The following is a 20494-nucleotide window of genomic DNA, read 5'->3' on the forward strand; positions in this document are numbered from 1 at the left end:
CAAGAATTCTATATAATAATTTTAGCTGAAAAGCACAAAGTCTTGAATCTTGTGTTGTTTTATATATCAACTCATACACCCTTTACCATGGAATCAGTACATAAAAAATCTCTTCCAAACTATTTTGCAATCTGTATGGCACAGTTGTCAACATCCTGTTTATGCTATTTTTATTCCTCCAAGTTTTGATCCTTTATATTGGGTAGACAGACCAGTTCCCTACCTCCTCCCGCTTCCACCTGCCTCCTCCAGTTTTGATCCTTTATATTGGGTAGACAGACCAGTTCCCTACCTCCTCCCGCTTCCACCTGCCTCCTCCAGTTTTGATCCTTTATATTGGGCAGACAGACCAGTTCCCTACCTCCTCCCACTTCCACCTGCCTCCTCCAGTTTTGATCCTTTATATTGGGCAGACAGACCAGTTCCCTACCTCCTCCCACTTCCACCTGCCTCCTCCAGTTTTGATCCTTTATATTGGGTAGACAGACCAGTTCCCTACCTTCCCTTCCACCTGCCTCCTCCAGTTTTGATCCTGGGCAGACAGACCAGTTCCCTACTTCCTCCCGCTTCCACCTGCCTCCTCCAGTTTTGATCCTTTATATTGGGCAGACAGACCATTTCCCTACCTCCTCCCACTTCCACCTGCCCCTCCAGTTGTGATCCTTTATATTGGGTAGACAGACCAGTTCCCTACGTCCTCCCACTTCCACCTGCCTCCTCCAGTTTTGATCCTTTATATTGGGCAGACAGACCACTTCCCTACGACCTCCCACTGCCACCTGCCTCCTCCAGTTTTGATCCTTTATATTGGGTAGACAGACCAGTTCCCTACCTCCTCCCGCTGCCACCTGCCTCCTCCAGTTTTGATCCTTTATATTGGGTAGACGGACCAGTTCCCTACCTCCTCCCGCTGCCACCTGCCTTCTCCAGTTGTGATCCTTTATATTGGGTAGACAGACCAGTTCCCTACCTCCTCCCACTTCCACCTGCCTTCTCCATTTTTGGGGTAATGCTGTAATCAATTGGTTGTACTCTTGGATTGAGCAGACCTTCCCATACAATTCTCATAACTCCATGAAGGACATAACTCTACCGTTCCAATTTACAATATAATTTAAGAACAAAATACAATTTTCAAACATTTTCCCATAAATACACGTATTTTATCAACCAGCACATTTCAGTTCAGCCGTAATATTTGATGTTCTATCTTTTCAGGGGGATGAAATTGAAATTGTAGCCAGCTCTGCAATGCTTGTTTGAAAAAGAGAGATACTTTGAAAAAAGTATAATTTTCAATTAATTGAAAATGAGACCTGGCAATCTGCACAAAGGCAAAAATGCCTTTTTTTAACAATGGATGAGCTTTTCTTAGTAATCTACTTTAGAACCATTTCGGGTTCAAGTAAAACTTTTGAATAAAGTGAAGCTTTTAGAGAGAGGTGTAGTGCTTTTATATTTAATAATCTCAACCCACCCATTTCATATTCATTATATAGATCGGCACACTTTATTTTATCTGGTTTAGAGTCCCAAATAAAGTGACTTTTTTTGCTCATATGATTTGAAAAACGAATCATCAGGAGTAGGCAGCACCATACGTAAGTGACTAAACTGAGATATGACTAAGGAGTTAATCAGGGCAATTTTTCCATAAATAGACAGGTATTTACATCTCCATGGTTGCAGGATCTTGTCTATTTTTACAAGTTGTCTATTGAAATTCATTGTGGAGAGCTTAGTTATATCTTTTGTGATATGAATACCAAGTATGTCTACTCCACCATCAGCCCATTTTATAGGTAAACTGCAGGGTAATGTCAAAGTTTTATTTTTTAAAGATTCAAAACATAATATTGTACACTTATCATCATTAGATTTTAGTCCAGAGAGTACAGAAAAGTTATCTAGATCTTCAATGAGACATTGCAGGGATCTAGCTTGCGGACTTATTATAAAACTTGAGTCATCGGCATACATGGACACCTATTGTTTTTAAACATTTTCTAATTTCTAATCCTCTAATGTTGTTATTGGATCTGATTTTAATAGTTTGCATTTCGATGGCCATAACGAATAGATATGGTGACAACGGACACCCTTGTTTAACTCCTCTTGACAATTCAAAACTATCTGAGAAGTAGCCATTATTTACTATCTTACACCTGGGGTTGCTATACATTATTTTTACCCATTTATTTAGAGAATCGCCAAAATTTATAAAATCCAGGCATTTATAAATAAAATCCAGTCTTACTTTATCAAATGCCTTTTCAAAATCCGCTATAAATACCAGGCCTGGCTTCTTAGATGTTTCATGATGTTCTATTATTTCTAGTAGTTACCGTATACTATCTCCAATGTATTGTCCATGTAAAAAAACCTGTCTGATCGGGATGAACAATACCTGCTAAAACCCTTTTAATTCTGAGTGCTATGCATTTCGCTAGAATTTTTTCATCACAACATTGTAGTGTAAGGGGCCTCCAGTTTTTTAGATAGACTGGGTCTTTATATTTTCCATCTGGATCTTGTTTTAATAATAGAGAAATCAGACCTTCTTGCTGAGTACCTGACAGGCTACCATTTCTATAGGAGTAGTTAAAACAATCTAACAATGGAGCTTTTAGTAAATCAAGTATATCTCTACGGGTATGCCATCAAGCCCTGTGGTTTTTCCAGACTGGAAGGATTTAATAACCTCAAAGTTCTTCCTCTGTAATTTGGCCTTCGCACTGATCTTTCTGTACATTTGCTCATTTTCCTTTTTAAAAAATATTATTATGAAAGAATTCCTTACCGTAATCTTTATTCAGTGGGAGAGGATGGGACGGAAAAGCGAACATCTGCCTAAAAAAATTAAAATATCATTAGGAGATTCATAGTTCTTTTTGTTTTCCCTCTAACTTATTTTGTATCTCTGTAGTATCGTGTTCATTGCCATCTACCTGTACTTTTAGTTCATGGATTTCCCTTGTTAGTCTTGTATCTTTGGCCAGAGTGTGAAATTATTGATGAATATTGAATTGAATGACCTCTGAATGTACATTTAAAGGTATCACAAACAATAAGGGGATTTGCTGAACCTATATTATACTGGAAAAAGTTTAGTTATAAATTATTTTGTCTTAGTTAAAAATAAGTTGTCCTCCAGTAAACTTTGATAAAATGTCCAATATCCCCATCCATGTGGAACATCTATGAGTTATGTGAATGCCAATTAGATCTGATCGCATTCTGTCTCCTATTAAAACTTTTTTAACCTTTGATGCAAGAGAGAAAGAGACGGTAGTCAAGACGACTAACTTAAGTCTCCTCCATGTACAGTGGGGCAAAAAAGTATTTAGTCAGCCACTAATTGTGCACGTTCTCCCACGTTTCTGGTGTCCTTTGGTCTTGGCCATATTGGAGTTTGGAGTGTGACTGTTTGAGGTTGTGGACAGGTGTCTTTTATACCTTTTATACTGATAACATGTTCAAACAGGTGCCATTAATACAGGTAACGAGTGGAGGACAGAGGAGCCTCTAAAAGAAGAAGTTACAGGTTTATGAGAGCCAGAAATCTTGCTTATTTGTAGGTGACCAAATACTTATTTTCCACCATCATTTGCAAATAAATTCATTAAAATCCTACAATGTGATTTTCTGGATTTTTTTCTTCTAATTTTGTTTGTCATATTTGAAGTGTACCTATTTTGAAAATTACAGGCCTCATCTTTTTAAGTGGGAGAACTTGCACAATTGGTGGCTGACTAAATACTTTTTTGCCCCACTGTATATCTCACTAGGTCTGGGTTTTTTAAGTCTCCAAATATCCACTATTTCTAATGTCCATAATATTTGTGATTTCCTTAAAGGCACGGTGATGATAGTTTGATAGTTCACGGTTCATTGAGGTACTTAACACTGTGTTATAGTCTCCTACCATAATGATATCACCATTTTGTTGCCTGTAAGTTCAACAAATTGGTATAAATATTTTAGAAGAAGTATGGATCCTCCTGATTTGGACCATAAGGATTGAGCCAAATCTCTTTTTCGTCCACTTTCATATTCAAAAAGATTCACCTTCCTTGCGAATCATTCCTGACTATTTGCACATTCAGTTTGACATTTTTGTTAATTAATATTATCACACCTTTTGAGTTCCTTTGTCCATGACAGAAACATTTTTCACCACCCCATTCCCTTTTCCACGCAACTTCATCTAAGGATGTAGAGTGAGTTTCCTGTAAACAGTATATGTTATATTCCTTTTCTTTTAGCCACGTAAAGACAGATCTTCTTTTTTTATAATCTGCCAAACCGTTACAATTATAACTAGCTATACTTATTTAATCCCTTACCATAACTAGATTCTATTCTCAGGCTAAATTGACCATAATTAGTGCTTGTAAATTTACTGCCATCAGAGGTATTATTGACGGTCAAACTTAGAGCTTTCAAATATTTGATATTTATTTTTCAAGAAATAGGTTCTAGCAATATTTGTTTTATTCCCTTGCCTGTTTGCCTGTGAGCCAATGCCACAGATGTTAGAAAATTGAGACAAGATGTTATGTGCGTAGTTTAACCTGAGTAGGTTGATGTGTATGATATTGGATGTGATTTAGTGAGTGTGTACGATGTCTGTATAAGGGTAAGACTATAATGTATGCTTTCCAAATAAATAATAACTCCGCCAATTTGCATGGTTGAGTGTCTGTGTGTAACATGTAGTGTTTATATCCTTAATATTCATGATGATAATTGTAATCCATAGCGTATCACTGTTATAGTTGCATCATATTTACCTTTAACATAATTAAAAAACACATCCCAGCATTTCCAAGGCAATTAACATTTCACATGATCATGAGAGACCTTGCATTACTCTAGACAGCTTCACTACAACGAATTTGGCTCATGTTATGATTCCCCAATGCCCCTATTCTGATATCTTCCACTTACTTGTTGAAAACATATATAAACTTGTAGACAATGCATAAAAAAGATAGACAAACAAGAAACATGTGAAATTATAAAACAGTTATCGACAATAGAGAGAGGAAGAGAAGAGAAAAGAGATTGAGAGAAGAGTGTGATCAGGTGTGTGTATAAGTCTGTATGTGTTAGCGTCGTTCTCTCGCTGTCTTTCTCTCTCGCTCTCTTTCTCTCTCTCGCTCTCTCTCAATTCAATTCAATTCAATTCAAGGGCTTTATTGGCATGGGAAACATGTGTTAACATTGCTAAAGCAAGTGAGGTAGACAACATACAAAGTGAATATATAAAGTGAAAAACAACAAAAATTAACAGTAAACATTACACATACAGAAGTTTCAAAACAGTAAAGACATTACAAATGTCATATTATATATATATATATATATATATATATATATATATATATATATATATACAATGTACAAATAGTTAAAGGACACAAGATAAAATAAATAAGCATAAATATGGGTTGTATTTACAATGGTGTTTGTTCTTCACTGGTTGCCCTTTTCTCGTGGCAACAGGTCACAAATCTTGCTGCTGTGATGGCACACTGTGGAATTTCACCCAGTAGATATGGGAGTTTTTCAAAATTGGATTTGTTTTCGAATTCTTTGTGGATCTGTGTAATCTGGGGGAAATATGTCTCTCTAATATGGTCATACATTGGGCAGGAGGTTAGGAAGTGCAGCTCAGTTTCCACATCATTTTGTGGGCAGTGAGCACTCTCTCCGTCTTTCTCTCTGTCTTTCTCTCTCTCTCTCGCTGTCTTTGTCTCTCTCTCTCTCGCTGTCTTGCTGTCTCTCTCGCTGTCTTGCTGTCTCTCTCGCTGTCTCCCTCTCTCTTTCTCTCTCTGTCTCGCTTTTTCTCCCTCTCTCTCGCTGTCTCTCTTTCACACTCACACATGAAGGCTCACTGACACATTCTTTGACTTAATTCCACCCACACTCCTTACTTCTAATGTCCTCACCAACCCCCTAACAACAGATTTCCTTTATAACAGCGATTGACAAAGTTTTGGTCTAAATAATGTCCTATAACAGCCATTTATACTAGTTCTTCTATACTCTTCTCTTCTAAAGTATTTTTTTCAACACTTGACAGTGCAACACAGGCTGCACTTAGTACACTTTTAAATTCTTCAGTTTTATCTGTGAGCAAGAAGCAATCAATTTCATTTGGTTTCATTAACATATATATTTTTTTAACCTTTTTATAACTAGGCAAGTCAGTTAAGAACAAATGTTTATTTTCAATGATGGCCTAGGAGCAGTGGGTTAATTGCCTTGTTCAGGGGCAGAACAACAGATTTTTACCTTGTCAGCTCGGGGATTCGGTTACTAGTCCAACGCTCTAACCACTAGGCTACCTGCCGTTCCATTTGACATAAGATTAGTCATTTCTGATAAGAAGGGTTAGATGACTGAGTTTAATTTAATCATTTTTGTTTATTTGACACACTGTATTCCACATGTGCCCTTGGCAAAAGTAGTGCACTATATCTATGCAATTTGAGAGACACATATCTGGGACTGTAAAATGAACATTGTGAGATACAGAAAAGCCACACATTGAGTCAGTCAGCTCATTGAGCATGATGAAATGAGCCAGCTTTCCATTCCCTGCTTGTACATTGGGAACGGTGATAGATTGTAATGGGTGTTTCTGACGAACGTCTCTGTAAATCAAGTGTGTGAGGCGCCGACTGATTGAGTTGTCTGTGGAGTGAACTCGGTTTAAACTCACCACCTTGCTTTTTTCTGACCGTAGGACCAAATTCAATCAAAACACAATTCACGTTGTTCCTATGATGTACATGTTCTTTACTTGATATCGAAATCGGTTTGATTTAGTTTCCTCAGAAAAAAATCACATCACGCTACTTTTATAGGAGAAAGGAGGTGATTTTACCTAAATTCAGGTCCAGACTGTGTTAAAAACAAATAACCAATGATTTTGTCTGACAAAGGACAGTGATAAACAGCCAGTAGTTGTTATGCTCTTGCAATGTAGGTTGCATTACAAGTAGGGACAGCAGCTTGTGACAGAATGCCATTTCAGATGTTTGCCAGTTAAAACACATGGGGCATGATTCTTACATGGAATATCTGCACACAGATGGAAGCCTTACTGCAGATGAAATGATGGTTCGGAGAATACGGGTTGTATCTAATCACTTTAAATGATGGAAGACATAAAAGTGTCAAAATAATGACTTTGCGTTTGGGACTGATCCTTGCTGGGGTATTGTAACTTGAGGGCAGACTCAATTGGATATGCAATTTTACACTGCTCGTCTCACGGATTTTTAAATCCACAGGCTCTGTGGCTGGCAGGGTGCTTGAAGTGTTGCCCGAGCTAATGCAGCCAAAGAGGTAGCTGCAGTCAAGATAGGAGTAGGGCCAGGTTGCCCCTGATCTATGGCCAGTTTTTTGTTTTGACCCCCTGATTATTATGTTTAGGGAAGGTAATCTAAATCCAGATCTGTGCCAGCAGGCCACAGGAAAGAACTTTGAAACAGGGTGTACCATTTTAAAGTGTTTTTGACCCAAAACCTCTCTGCCACTGTGAGGATCTGTCTATCCTTTCATCCTGCCTGTGTGATTATTGTATCTCCTGTAGTTTGGGGTTATAGAGTGAGCCTAGTCGCAGTGAGGTTATTTATATTAATGGATTTCACTATTGATTGAGTAGTTCTGAGCAGTTAGTAGCCATCTGTGATTCGAGACAGTGAGGAGCTGAGCTAAGTTCTGGTGACCATTAAGGGCATTCTACTCCGAAATGAATTCAAATAAAATGATGCTGACACCATCTAAAATATAACTACCACCTACCGGAATGAGCTGAATAACATATTGGACCATGCAGAGAAATTAACATTCAATTATCTGACAACAGCTCTGGTGAACATTCCTGCAGACATCTGTGGCATTGTGTTGTGTGACAAAACTGCACATTATAGAATGGCCTTTTGTCCCCAGCACAAGGTCCTTCTGTGTAATGATCATGCTGTTTAATCTTCTTGATATGCCACACCTGTCAGCTGGATGGATTGTCTTGGGAAAGAAGAAATGCTCACTAACAGGGATGTAAACACATTTCTGCACAACATTTGAGAGAAATAAGCTTTCTGTGCATATGGAACATTTCTGGGATCTTTTATTTCAGCTCATGAAACATGGGACCAACACTTTACATGTTGCATTTTATATTTTTGTTCAGTATATAAACAATAACCTAAATGTCGTCAAATTTTGCTGGGGTGATTCAGGGTGGAGATGCAGGTGGAAAAAATGGTGCAGCCTTCTTACTTCATGCTATCTTGACTGAGCTCCTATGTCCAGCACCAGGAAATGGACTCCAACATCTCAGAAGAGGGAAGGTATTTTCGTTTAGCCAGTTGCTTGTAATTAGCTGGATGGCAATAGAGATTAGCTCTGAATCACTATGAGTGGTGCAGTGCAGACTAATTTATTGCATGCGTATGACAGCTCTCCAAAGCGCAGGAAGTATGAATGCTCTGAATTCTGCTGAGGCCACAAAGCATTAAATTCTGTGTGGCCACTGCAGAAGTCGGATTGACCATTTAGAGCCTTTTAGTGGCCAAGTAACAGTTTTGACTTTAATCTATGGCAATACCTTAAATTGATGTCAAGCAGTGATAAACAACCAATTTGACAAAGTTTGAAGAAATTTTAAACAATAATGGGCAAATGTTGCACAATCCAGGTGTGGAAAGCTCTTAGAGACTTACCCAGAAAGACCCACAGCTGTAATCGCTGCCAAAGGTGATTCTAACATGTATTGACTCAGGGGGTTGACTACTTATATAATGAAGAAATATTAGTATTGTTTCATGTGACGCAACAAATGTGGAAGAAGTCAAGGCTTGTGAATATTTTCTGAAGGCACTGTAAACCCTGGATTACTGGTGCTATGTATTCTATAGCTTTCAACATGTTTGACAATGGTGGGTGAGGGTCAAGATGGCGGCACGGTGTCTTCAACACAGCTCACCCTTCCAGTCATCTAGTTTATAAAGTCCATTCAGAAAGTATTCTGACCCCTTCTCTTTTTCAACATTTTCTTACGTTACAGCCTTGTTCTAAAATGGATTAAACATTTTTACAATATCATCTACACACAATACACCATATTACAAATAAAAAACTGAAATATCATATTTTATATAAAGTACCAGTCAAAAGTTTGGACACACCTACCCATTCAAGGGTTTTTGTATATTTTTTACTATTTTCAACTTTGTAGAATAGTAGTGAAGACATCAAAACCATGAAATAACACATATGGAATCATGTAGTAACCAAAAAAGTGTTAAACATACCAAAATATATTTGAGATTCTTCAAAGTAGCCACCCTTTGCCTTGATGACAGATTTACACACTCGTGGTGTGCCTTGTTAAAATAAAGTTAATTTGTGGAATTTATTTCCTTCTTAATGCGTTTGAGCCAATGAGTTGTGTTGTGACAAGGTATGGGTGGTATACAGAAGATAGACATATTTGGTAAAAGACCAAGTCCATATTATGGCTAGAACAGCTCAAGTAAGCAAAGAGAAACAACAGTCCATTACTTTAAGACATGAAGGTCAGTCAATCTGGAAAATTTCAAGAACGTTGAAAGTTTCTTCCAAGTGCAGTCGCAAAAACCATCAAGCGCTATGATGAAACTGGCTCTTATGAGGACCACCACAGGAAAGGAAGACCCAGACTGTTCAGAGGAGACTGCTTGAATCAGACCTTCATGGTTGAATTGCTGCAAAGAAACTACTACTAAAGGACTCCAATGAGAATAAGAGACTTGCTTGGGCCAAGAAACACGAGCAATGGACATTAGACCAGTGGAAATATGCCCAAATTTGAGATGTTTGATTCCAACTGCCTTGTCTTTGTGAGACGCAGAGAAGTTGAACGGATGTTCTCCGCGTGTGGGGTTCCCACCGTGAAGCATGGAGGAGGTGATGTGATGGTGTGGGCATTCTTAACCAGCATGGCTACCACAGCATTCTGCAGCAATACGCCATCCCATCTGGTTTGCACTTAGTGGGACTGTAATTTGTTTTTCAACAGGACAATGACCCTGCACACCTCCAGGCTGTGTAAGGGCTATTTGACCAAGAAGCAGAGTAATTGAGTGCTACATCAGATGACCTGGCCTCCACAATCACACGACCTCAACCCAATTGAGGTGGTTTGGGATGAGATGGACCGTAGAGTGAAGGAAAAGCAGCCAACAAGTGCTCAGCATATGTGGGAACTCCTTCAAGACTGTTGGAAAAGCATTACAGGTGAAGCTGGTTGAGGGAATGCCAAGAGTGTACAAAGCTGTCATCAAGGCAAAAGGTGGCTACTTTGAAGAATCTAAAATATATTTGGATTTGTTTAACACTTTTTTGGTTAATACATGATTCCATATGTGTTATTTCATAGTTTTGAAGTCTTCACTATTATTTTACAATATAGTAAAGATAAAGAAAAACCCTTGAGTAGGTGTGTCCAATCTTTTGACTGGTACTGTAAGTATTCAGACTCTTTACTCAGTACTTTGTTGAAACACATTAGGCAGCAATTACAGCCTTGAGTCTTCTTGGGTATGACACCGTAAGCTTGACACATCTGTACTTGGGTAGTTTCTCCCATTCTTCTCTGCAGAATCTATCAAGCTCTGTTAGGTTGGATGGGGAGCATCAGCTCTCTCCAGAGATGTTCGATCGGGATCTAGTCCGGACTCTGGCTGGGCCACTCAAGGACATTAAGACTTGTCCCAGAGCCACTCCTGCATTGTTTTGGCTGTGTGCTTAGGGTTGTTGTTGCACCTTCGCCCCAGTCTGAGGTCCTGAGCGCTCTGAAGCAGGTATTCATCAAGGATCTCTCTGTACTTTGCTCCGTTCATCTTTCCCTCAATCCTGACTACTCTCCCAGTCCCTTCCGCGGAAAAACAACCCACGGCATGATGCTGCCACGACCATGCTTCACCGTAGGGACTGTATTGGCCAGGTGAAGAGCGGTGCTTGATTTCCTCCAGATGTGAGTGACGCTTGGCATTTAGGCCAAATAGTTCAATCTTGGTTTCATCAAACCAGAGAATCTAGTTTCTCATGGTCTGAGAGTCCTCCAAGTTGCCTGTCAAGTGCCTTTTACTGAGGAGTGGCTTCCATCTGGCCACTCTACCATAAAGGCCTGAATGGTGGAGTGCTGCAAAGATGGTTGTCTTTCTGGAAGTTTCTCCCATCTCAACAGAAGAAATCTGGAATTCTGTCAGAGTGACCATCGGGTTCTTAGTCACCTCCCTGACCAATGCCCTTCTCCCTCGATTGCTCAGTTTGGCCAGGCGGCGAGCTCTACAAAAAGTCTTGGTGGTTCCAAACGTCTTCCATTTAAAAATGTAGGCCACTGTGTTCTTGCAGATCTTCAATGCTGCACAATTATTTTGGTACTCTTCCCCAGATTTGTGACTGGACACAATCCTGTCTCAGAGCTCTACAGAAAATTCCTTCAACCTCATGGCTTCCTTCGACCTCATGGTTTTTGCTCTGACATGCACTGTCAACTGTGGGACCTTTATATAGACAGGTGTGTGCCTTTCCAAATCATGTCCTATCAATTGAGTTTGCCGCAGGTGGACTCCAATGAAGTTAGGTAAATTGCTAAACCATTCTACAATGGGGTTGTCCGATTTTTCTATTCAATACTCGTTTTGTTTGCAGAGGAAAAGCAAATGTGAACTGTTCTAGCGTCTTCAATGTGTCCAACTGCAGTAATATTTTTTCATGTTACATATTTTATTGCCGTGGATGCAATAATATTGCTGTGGTGCAGCGCCACAGGTAAATGACTGCAGCAGAAACACTGATGTAATGTCCCAAAAAATTCCAATTCGATGAGGACGGAATTCTGGAGGTTTTTATTCTAGGCGCGAAGATGTCTAAATAATAATATGAAAATGAGAAAGTGAACGATTAAAAAAAAAAAAAGTTTAGCTCAGTGAGGAATTGGGGATGTCCTGATTTGCTATATATTATCTACTTTTACAGCCAGGGTTTCATTTAAATTGGCCTTGGCACAATACTTTTATTGGACATTATTCTGAGTTTTGGCGACGTTGAAATTCATTGGCACAAAACACAGCCTAAATAAGTATTCACTGTGGAAGTTGATAAATGTAGGCCATTCTGAAGAAATATATGCGCAGCACTTAGTTTTAAGCATCAATTTATCCGTTTTCTTGCTCAAACTGAAAACAGCACCAGTCAAACTCTAACCTCTTGGAAACACAGGGATGTCGGGTACGGGATTAATATTATCAGAGGACCTTGGAATTTGCCCCGCGATATAAAAATTACTGACCTGGCCCATTCGCAGAGGACTAAAATTATGGATGTGGTGTTTAAATAAATACATTACCCGACATCCCCCAGTAAAATTCTCTGACACATTGTACATTCATCAGATGTTGTACCAAGCCTAATCCATTTGCAATGCAAACGTTCCAGAATTGTATTCATGGAGATCTTTATAGCTGAGGGATTAACCAAGATATTGGCCAGCAAATTGCAATTTCTCTCCCGTTTCTCTCCCGTTGAAAGCACCACTGGAGGCAGAAAAACATATTTGTAACAAGTGACAGTAGCCCTTTTCCCGGATCCTACCACAACAAAGCCATGTATTTTATCAAACTGGTCAGAGTGGTTCTGGTTGTAATTTAGTTGTCAGGCAGGTGGGATTGCTTCTTGTGGACTGGACTCGGACTCCTTAAGAGAAACCTAATTACAATGTAGAACCAGTGCAGCGGCTGACACACAAAGGGCTTTTTGCCTTCAGGATGGTCATGATGACACACTTCCAGGTAGATGTCTATGTTAGCCCCCCCATCCCGCTCTCTAAAGCCTTGCTCATACCATGCTGAAGTTGTTTTCATCATCCCCAGCCCCACTTACTAGTTTCTTCCTTAGACTTTTATCCGTAGGAGGCCCCAGAACGGCGACTGGCACACCGTAGAGGCAGGAAGCGGGATAATGGTGTGGGGAAATTGGTACTTGATTGCGGGCGGTCGTGTTGTAAATTGGACCGCCGATGTGGATGTTCTTTGAAAAGACTGCTCAGGGGTGGCAGTGGGAACGGAATGATTTTTTAAATTTTTGTTGTGTGAAAGAGAAAAGTCGAGTGCCAGTGATGATACATTTTAAAGTAGGAGTCCATGTCTGTAGAAAACGGGCCAGCGTTCTGTAGATCTTCAGTAGTCACTTGTAGGATGGCAAGGTCCCTCCTCTTCTCTGCCCATCCACATTTTATCTGTCACGTGCTTCTTAAACAACAGGTGCAGACTAACAGTGACGTGCTTACTTTCGGGTTGTTTTCCAACAATGCAGAGCGAAAGATAATAGAAATAGTGACATGAGGAATAAATACACAGTGAAGAACAATAATGAGTAAAAAATAACATGGCTATATATACAGGGAGTACCAGTACTATATATACAGGGAGTACCAGTACTATATATACAGGGAGTACCAGTACTATATATACAGGGAGTACCAGTACTATATATACAGGGAGTACCAGTACTATATATACAGGGAGTACCAGTACTATATATACAGGGAGTACCAGTACTATATATACAGGGAGTATCAGTACTATATATACAGGGAGTACCAGTACTATATAAACAGGGACTACCAGTACTATATATACAGGGAGTACCAGTACTATATATACAGGGACTACCAGTACTATATATACAGGGACTACCAGTACTATATATACAGGGAGTACCAGTACTATATATACAGGGACTACCAGTACTATATATACAGGGACTACCAGTACTATATATACAGGGAGTACCAGTACTATATATACAGGGAGTACCAGTACTATATATACAGGGACTACCAGTACTATATATACAGGGAGTACCAGTACTCTATATACAGGGAGTACCAGTACCAAGTCCAAAAAGCCTTTTGTGTCCAACACAAATAGGAAGGCTCTCCTTTAAAAACTCGCCGTTGCATTTTGAGGGTTGTATGGGTAGGTTAAGAAAAGGCTTTGGTGTGGTAGAGTGAGACGTTGAATGTGTTTACAAACATTCAATGAATTGGAATTGTCTACCTTTGCACACGCCACTCTCTCCCTGTGCAACCTGTTGATGTCCGATGCACTAGTAGTCTATGCACTCTGCATATCAATGCATTTGGATGGAAAACAATCACAATATTCTGTCTTTTGTGGTGTTTTTGATTACAGGCTGTTCCTTTGTATTGTGAATGTTGTGATTGCAGGATTGTAATTAGAGGACTCAACGACTGTGATTGATTTCAATCAAATTTATATAGGGAGGTGAAAACCTTGATTAATGTATTGAAGGGAATTTGCAGCAAGGCATGCTCTTCCATAGTAATTTCCAGGATCTCATCCTTTGAAAAACATGTCTATGTTGCATAAAGAATTAGAATATGCTGGCAGAATCAGAAAAATAGGTGTTACCCACAGCATGATGAGGGATGACTCCTGACACATTAATCTGCCTTTAAATTGGTTCCTCCTTTTCAGGCTTGATATGGTGCAGATGGACCTTGTTGTCGTCAAGTGGTTGACCCTCTTGCAATCGAAATATCTACACAGGCTGCCAACGTTCTTTTAGTCAATGTCATAGATATGGCATGGTTTTCCTATTCTCACAGCATGGGGGCTATAGTTAAAATATACCTATTCACAAGCAACAATATTAATCTTTGAGCTCCCTCCCTTTCCTCCCTCGTTCCCTCCCTCAACTCGTACAAAGTAGCGAGGCAGTGCAGCAGCACTCTGCTCCGAAGTGCCCCCTTCAGCGAAAAAAAAGGAGGGGGGGCCAGAGACTGAAACGCGTCAAAATTCTAAACTGAAAAAGGGTGGCACCGGCGCTCGACTCCCACTCCACACCCTCGTTGCGCACCCAGCTCACCAAGCTTGGGTGGAAAAAAGGGAAGCTCGGAAGCACAGACCGGAGACTCTGATAGTTGCAGCTCATCAGCTCTACTCAGAAGCCAGCAAAGTGTAAAGCTGTAGCGTTGTCAAAACTCGCAGGACTTCTGGATCACTGAGCGAGACCGGGACAGGGGGGTAGACATGGGTGCTTTGATGGTCATATTTTCTCTTCAGAAAGATCAGAGGCGCAAGAGGACAGGTAGGCCAGGGTGTGTGTGTGTGGGGGGTTGGTGTGCAGGATGGTGGTCGTAATCACTAAACTAGATTACTCAAAACTACTGAAGACATTGAGGTAATAAGCTCAATTTGAATTGCTTTCAAAGCCCAGACCTGAATGAATTCCTTATCTTTTCGTTCTCTAATATGCATTTCCTGTGTTTTATTTGCAACATGTTTTAGGGTGTTTGTTGTCTTCAATCCCCTACAGACTTTTCCACTAGTAATGTGTTCTTGGGTTCATTATACTCCTGTATGAATTAATGTGCCACACCACCAGTCCATGAAATTGACTCCACATAATTTGCCCCTTGAACTTTCGCATGCCACCTTCCACAATTTAAATGGGTAATCTGGGATTGATACATACATGTTTGAACTTTTAAATGAATGACATATAGCCATTGGTTCTTGAAGAATATAACTTAAAGCTAAATGCCTCACGAGTTTAGTTCCACTGGCATCTGAACCCAAAATATAAACTTGTTTTTGTAAACGATGTAATTGTAAACAAACACTATATAGCTTCAAAACATGATAACAACTATAATGTTCATCCGATGGATGAATTTGAGTGTTTTATGAATTTGAGTGTTTTATGAATTTGAGTGTTTTATACATTTGAGTGATTCAGCTCCATCCCTCAGCTATTTACCAGAAAAGTGATGTAGTGACTGCTTTGTTGACTATAATGCAGAATTCGCTCTGCCATTTCCTGGTTGCAAAAATGTGAATAGTTTGCCTAATTTCAGTTTGTGACAAAACAAGCAAGAATAGTGTAGAGAATTATTGTGCCATATAAACCGTTGTGAAGTATATTTCCCATAACCAACAACATTGTATTTTCAGCTGTTCGAAGCTGATGTACAAAACCAAAAGTAAAAACTAAACTTAAGATCGGGAAGCATAGGAAATAACGCTCATAGAGCAGATCTACTGCTCCTTTGACTTGCTGTCAATGAGAATGACAGATCTATAAGTCACATTTTCATGAGAAGTTGGTTGGGTCTCCCAAAAAGCTACGTAATTGCAGCTTAAAACAGAGTGTAAGACCATCCATTTAAGGACAATGAAATATTTAACAGGTGGTCAGTCATGGTGGTAGTGGTGGGGGTTGTAAGTTGTCAAAAGTTATATTTAGTCATTTGGTGCTGTACGAGAGACTGATCACTGATGGATCACTCTTATCTTAAGCCATATTTCATTGAAATCTTGTGAAACAAGCTGAAAGCAAAATGAATGGGGGAGCCATTCTTAGGCAATAGATCAGTTTTGACAGCTCTGTCTGTGCAATGTAAGCACATTTCACCAGAACCCAGATAGGAGAACATGTGGACCAGGAAGGCACAATTCCCCTCCATAAGCTGTATATTCATAATCTCTAGCACCACCCCAACATCAACATATGTGAAAATAGCATGTTTCTGTGTTTTTTTTTTTGGGGGTTAAATGAAGATGAGTGTTTCCAATGACATCATCAACCAATTAAGACAATTAGTAGGCCAAGCCTACTATTCATAATTCCTTCAATTCACAATGCACACTGATGGAAACACTTGTCTTCCTCCTTTTCTATATTTTTTGTTACTATTTTCACACTTTGATGTTGGGGTGGTGCTGGAGATGATTTAATATGAAGTTGAACATTTTGTTACATTTCCATTTAAGCTGAAATCAAGATTTCAAAACCTCCAAATTGGATGACTACTCACTCACTGCGCTCAGCATTGTAATGAGCTCTTATTATCATGGTCTAAATTATTTAGCATTTCGCCATGAAGTGTGTGTGCGTGTGCGTGTGTATGAGATTTGAAGTTGAGTTCAAACCCAGACTGAGCTCCTGGGACCCTCACAGTGGATGGAAGTGATTTTATGAATTGGTCTGATTCGTTGCATGGTTAACACATGGGGCCAGAAGCCCTGAGTGCCACTCCACTACCCACTCAGTGTTCCACATTAATTACCAAAGCTGCTCTCACCTACATGTGAAGAGCCACTGTTTTAGTTAGCGCCTTGCCAACCGTACCCTCAAACTCCTCTCTCTTCTACTCCATTCAGACCCATTCTTTTGAAGTGTCTCAAGGTAAAAAGATACGAGAGTGTACTCTAGTGATGGTGGTTCAGCATGATGCTACAGTAGGTCCACCAAAATCATAGAAATCAGTTCATATAGAGTTAAATATGTAATTCTATGGGTAGGTCTAGATATGACTCTTTTGTTCAGTGTTGGTCTGAGTGGGTTTTTGAGCTTCTGAAGTATTCCAATGTGAAATGATGTAAGATTGTAGTTATGGTGGTTTCATTATGATTGTACGTCTAGGTATAGTGGGCTTGTTGTCGACGTAATCTGCTGTGAATCAATCTTTTCAGGGTTTGTTTGTGAGTGGTTGGCGTAGGAGTGCTGCACTCGATGCATTACCTCTCAGATAGAAACGGCAAAACATCAAGTGACTCAACCCCTTAGTGGGTAAATGGATGTCTGTTTTGTACTTTTCTAATCTGTCATATGAAGGTGAATGGTTGTATAAGCAAGCACTAAATGGTTTCCACCCCTCCCTCTGCATTGTTCATTTAGTTTAAGTTTCATGTTAAAATCACGTAATGTACCAGGCAGAAAAAGCTAATTTCAACTCTACCATGATGTACCACACTTGAGTGATGTGTGTCCTTGCCTACTACATGGATGAGCTTCCCGATCTAATGCATAGGCTTTAGCTCAAGAGACCAACACAGTCTTGTAGCATGTAGAAGACCTGGGTTTGAACCCAGTTGGTCACACATGCACTTTTGTTTACGGCAATCCCAGTACGTTTTGTTAATTGGTTGTTGTGATCTCCCTCTGTTTCGGTCGGGGGGTCTCGAGTGGATCGTGTTGCTGGCCGGGCCCCGGTACAGGACTTCTGGTGTTCACAGAACCACAAGAGACTTGTAAACATCCGCAGGGAGAGCAGCTGCCACTACACCCATAGTACTGCTCAGCCATGATCAGTCCATTTTCCATTATGTTCACACGGCAGAAGTGCCACATGCACACATTCACTACGTGTTTATATGTTGTGCTGTATGTCTGTTTGAGCGTGAATTTTGTTACGGATCCCTAAAGTTGTATAAGTTGTCATCGCATTCCAATTACATGGTTGCCATTCACTCAGTGCTACTAAATCCCACAGTTCATGGCCACTCTACTAAGCAACACATACAGTGCATGAAGTAGCTTTATAACATGCCTTTATACCACACTGTGTATTGCTACTGTCCATAAAATTCAACTTTAAAACAAAGGTCCTGATTCTTTTTGATCACTAAAGATCCATGGCATTTATCACAAGAGGGTTGTTGTTCCCTTTTGAAAAGGGCACAACTCTATTGCTTTCAAAACACACGTATTTACAGAGCAAATCCATAGCACTTACTTTTCGTTCCTGAGACCACACTGGGTTAGTTGAACGTTTTTCAAAAGCATATTACCGCCGATTTAGAGCTCTGCTACCCGACCCGAGCCAGATGGGCCCCGAAACAGTTTTCATCAATAACTAGGATACTCGGGTATCACCAAATTATTCTGTAACATTTTGAAGCTGAGCCAATTTCTCGTGCTCTGACTAAGATCATAACATGGTGTCAGAAGTGCTTCAACCTCACCAAATATAAGACAGGCGAGATTATTTCACAGAAAATGTTCCTTGTTTTGTCTGAGTTTAAAGTTTTAAAAAAGAAGTAGCTAACAGCTCTCAAGTCTCATCATTGAGCAGAGCAGCCCAAACAAAGCTGTTGCTATGGATACTCACAGACCCAGAGCTGTCATGAGCAGAGCGTGAGTGACATTGAGGTGCAGCTAATAGATTTACTAACAGAGGAAGTTGTTTCTTGAATTTGGAAGAAGCAATGGGTAGGGTAGGGCCTGAACGTTGCAGGCATTTTATTTAACCCTTGTTTTACCAGGTAAGTTGACTGAGAACACATTCTCACTTATCAAATCAAATTATGTTCTGGGCAAGGTATGCTTTCACCGAAAAGCATTTTATAAATATGACACTGTGGTTGGTTTAACAAGAAGTTCATCTTTAAACCTATGTAAAATATGTTTTGTTTTCTTAATTTGTATAATTCTGTAATTGAATTTGGCGCTCTGCAACCTCACTGGATGTTGGCCAGATGGGACGCAAGCATCCCACATACCCTAGAGAGGTTAACACGTTAAATGTTTTACTCACGTTGGCCATGGTGAAGGAGAGCCTGCAGGTTTTGTTCGCGGGCCGTGTCAGTGGCACTGTATTGTCCTCAAAGCATGCAAAGAAGTTGTTTAATTTGTCTAGGGGCACGACGTCGGTGTCCGCGATGGGGCTGGTTTCCTTTTTGTAATCCGTGATTGACTGTAGACCCTGCCACATATGTCTGCATTTGATTGTAAGGCTTTCTAGGTCAGGTGAACAAAAGGACTTGAGTTCCTGTATGTTGTTATGATCACACCACGACTCGTTAATCATAAGGCATACACCCCCGCCTTTATTCTTACCAGGGAGATGTTTGTTTCTGTCGGCGCGATGCATGAAGAAACCGGGTGGCTGTAGCGACTCTGATAAAATGTCCAGAGTGAGCCATGTTTCTGTGAAACAGAGAATAGTACAATCTTGGATGTCTCTCTTTGGAAGGCAACCCTTGCTCGAATTTCGTCTACCTTGTTGTCAAGAGACTGGACTTTGGCAAGTAGTATACTCGGGAGCGATGAGCCTGTCTACGAAGCAGAAGACCACTCCATCTGCCCCTTCTGTGGTGTCGTTGTTTTGGGTCGTCTACTGGGATACGATCCATTGTCCTGGGTGGTGGTCCAAATAGAGGATCCGCTTCGGGAAAGTTGTATTCTAGGTCGTAATGTTGGTAAGTTTATGTTGCTCTTATGTCCAATAGTCCTTCCCGGCTCTATTTAATACAACTTCAGATTTGCTGGGGTAGCAATGTAATAATACATGAAAAAACAAAATACGGCATAGTTTCCTAAGAACGCGAAGCGAGGCGACCGTAGAACTTATAGCAACACCATGGGGAATAGTTTCAAGGGAGAGGAGGGGGGGATGAATGAGCCCATTGGAAGCTGGGGATGATTAGTTGCTCACTCTTACAATAAGTGCCATGGGATCTTTATTGACTACTAAGAGTCAGGACATCAGTCCGAAAGACTGCACGATACACAGGGAAATGTCCCAATCACTGTCCTGTGGAATTGTGATATTTTGTTTAGACCAGATAAACAGTTCCTCCTACTGTCCCTCCATCCCCACTTTTTCCCCTCCAGGGACCAACCC

The 20494-nt window shown here is 40.2% G+C and overlaps 1 protein-coding gene across 3 annotated transcripts in view; it reads left to right on the top strand.

The window, feature by feature from the left end:
• Positions 1-20494, top strand: part of kcnip4a (potassium voltage-gated channel interacting protein 4a) — a 250518-nt gene that overhangs the window by 133597 nt on the left and 96427 nt on the right. Inside the window, exon 1 of one of the 3 annotated variants that reach the window (XM_035753146.2) lies at positions 14936-15174. The exons of the other annotated variants lie outside the window; for them this stretch is intronic. Within the exon in view, the coding sequence (XP_035609039.1) occupies positions 15117-15174 (58 nt within the window). The 5' untranslated portion in view covers positions 14936-15116. Of the gene's footprint in view, positions 1-14935; positions 15175-20494 lie in introns of those variants that run through there. 3 annotated transcript variants of the gene reach the window in all.

Source organism: Oncorhynchus keta, chromosome 35 (assembly GCF_023373465.1).
Source record: "Oncorhynchus keta strain PuntledgeMale-10-30-2019 chromosome 35, Oket_V2, whole genome shotgun sequence".
NCBI classification, from domain to species: domain Eukaryota; kingdom Metazoa; phylum Chordata; class Actinopteri; order Salmoniformes; family Salmonidae; genus Oncorhynchus; species Oncorhynchus keta.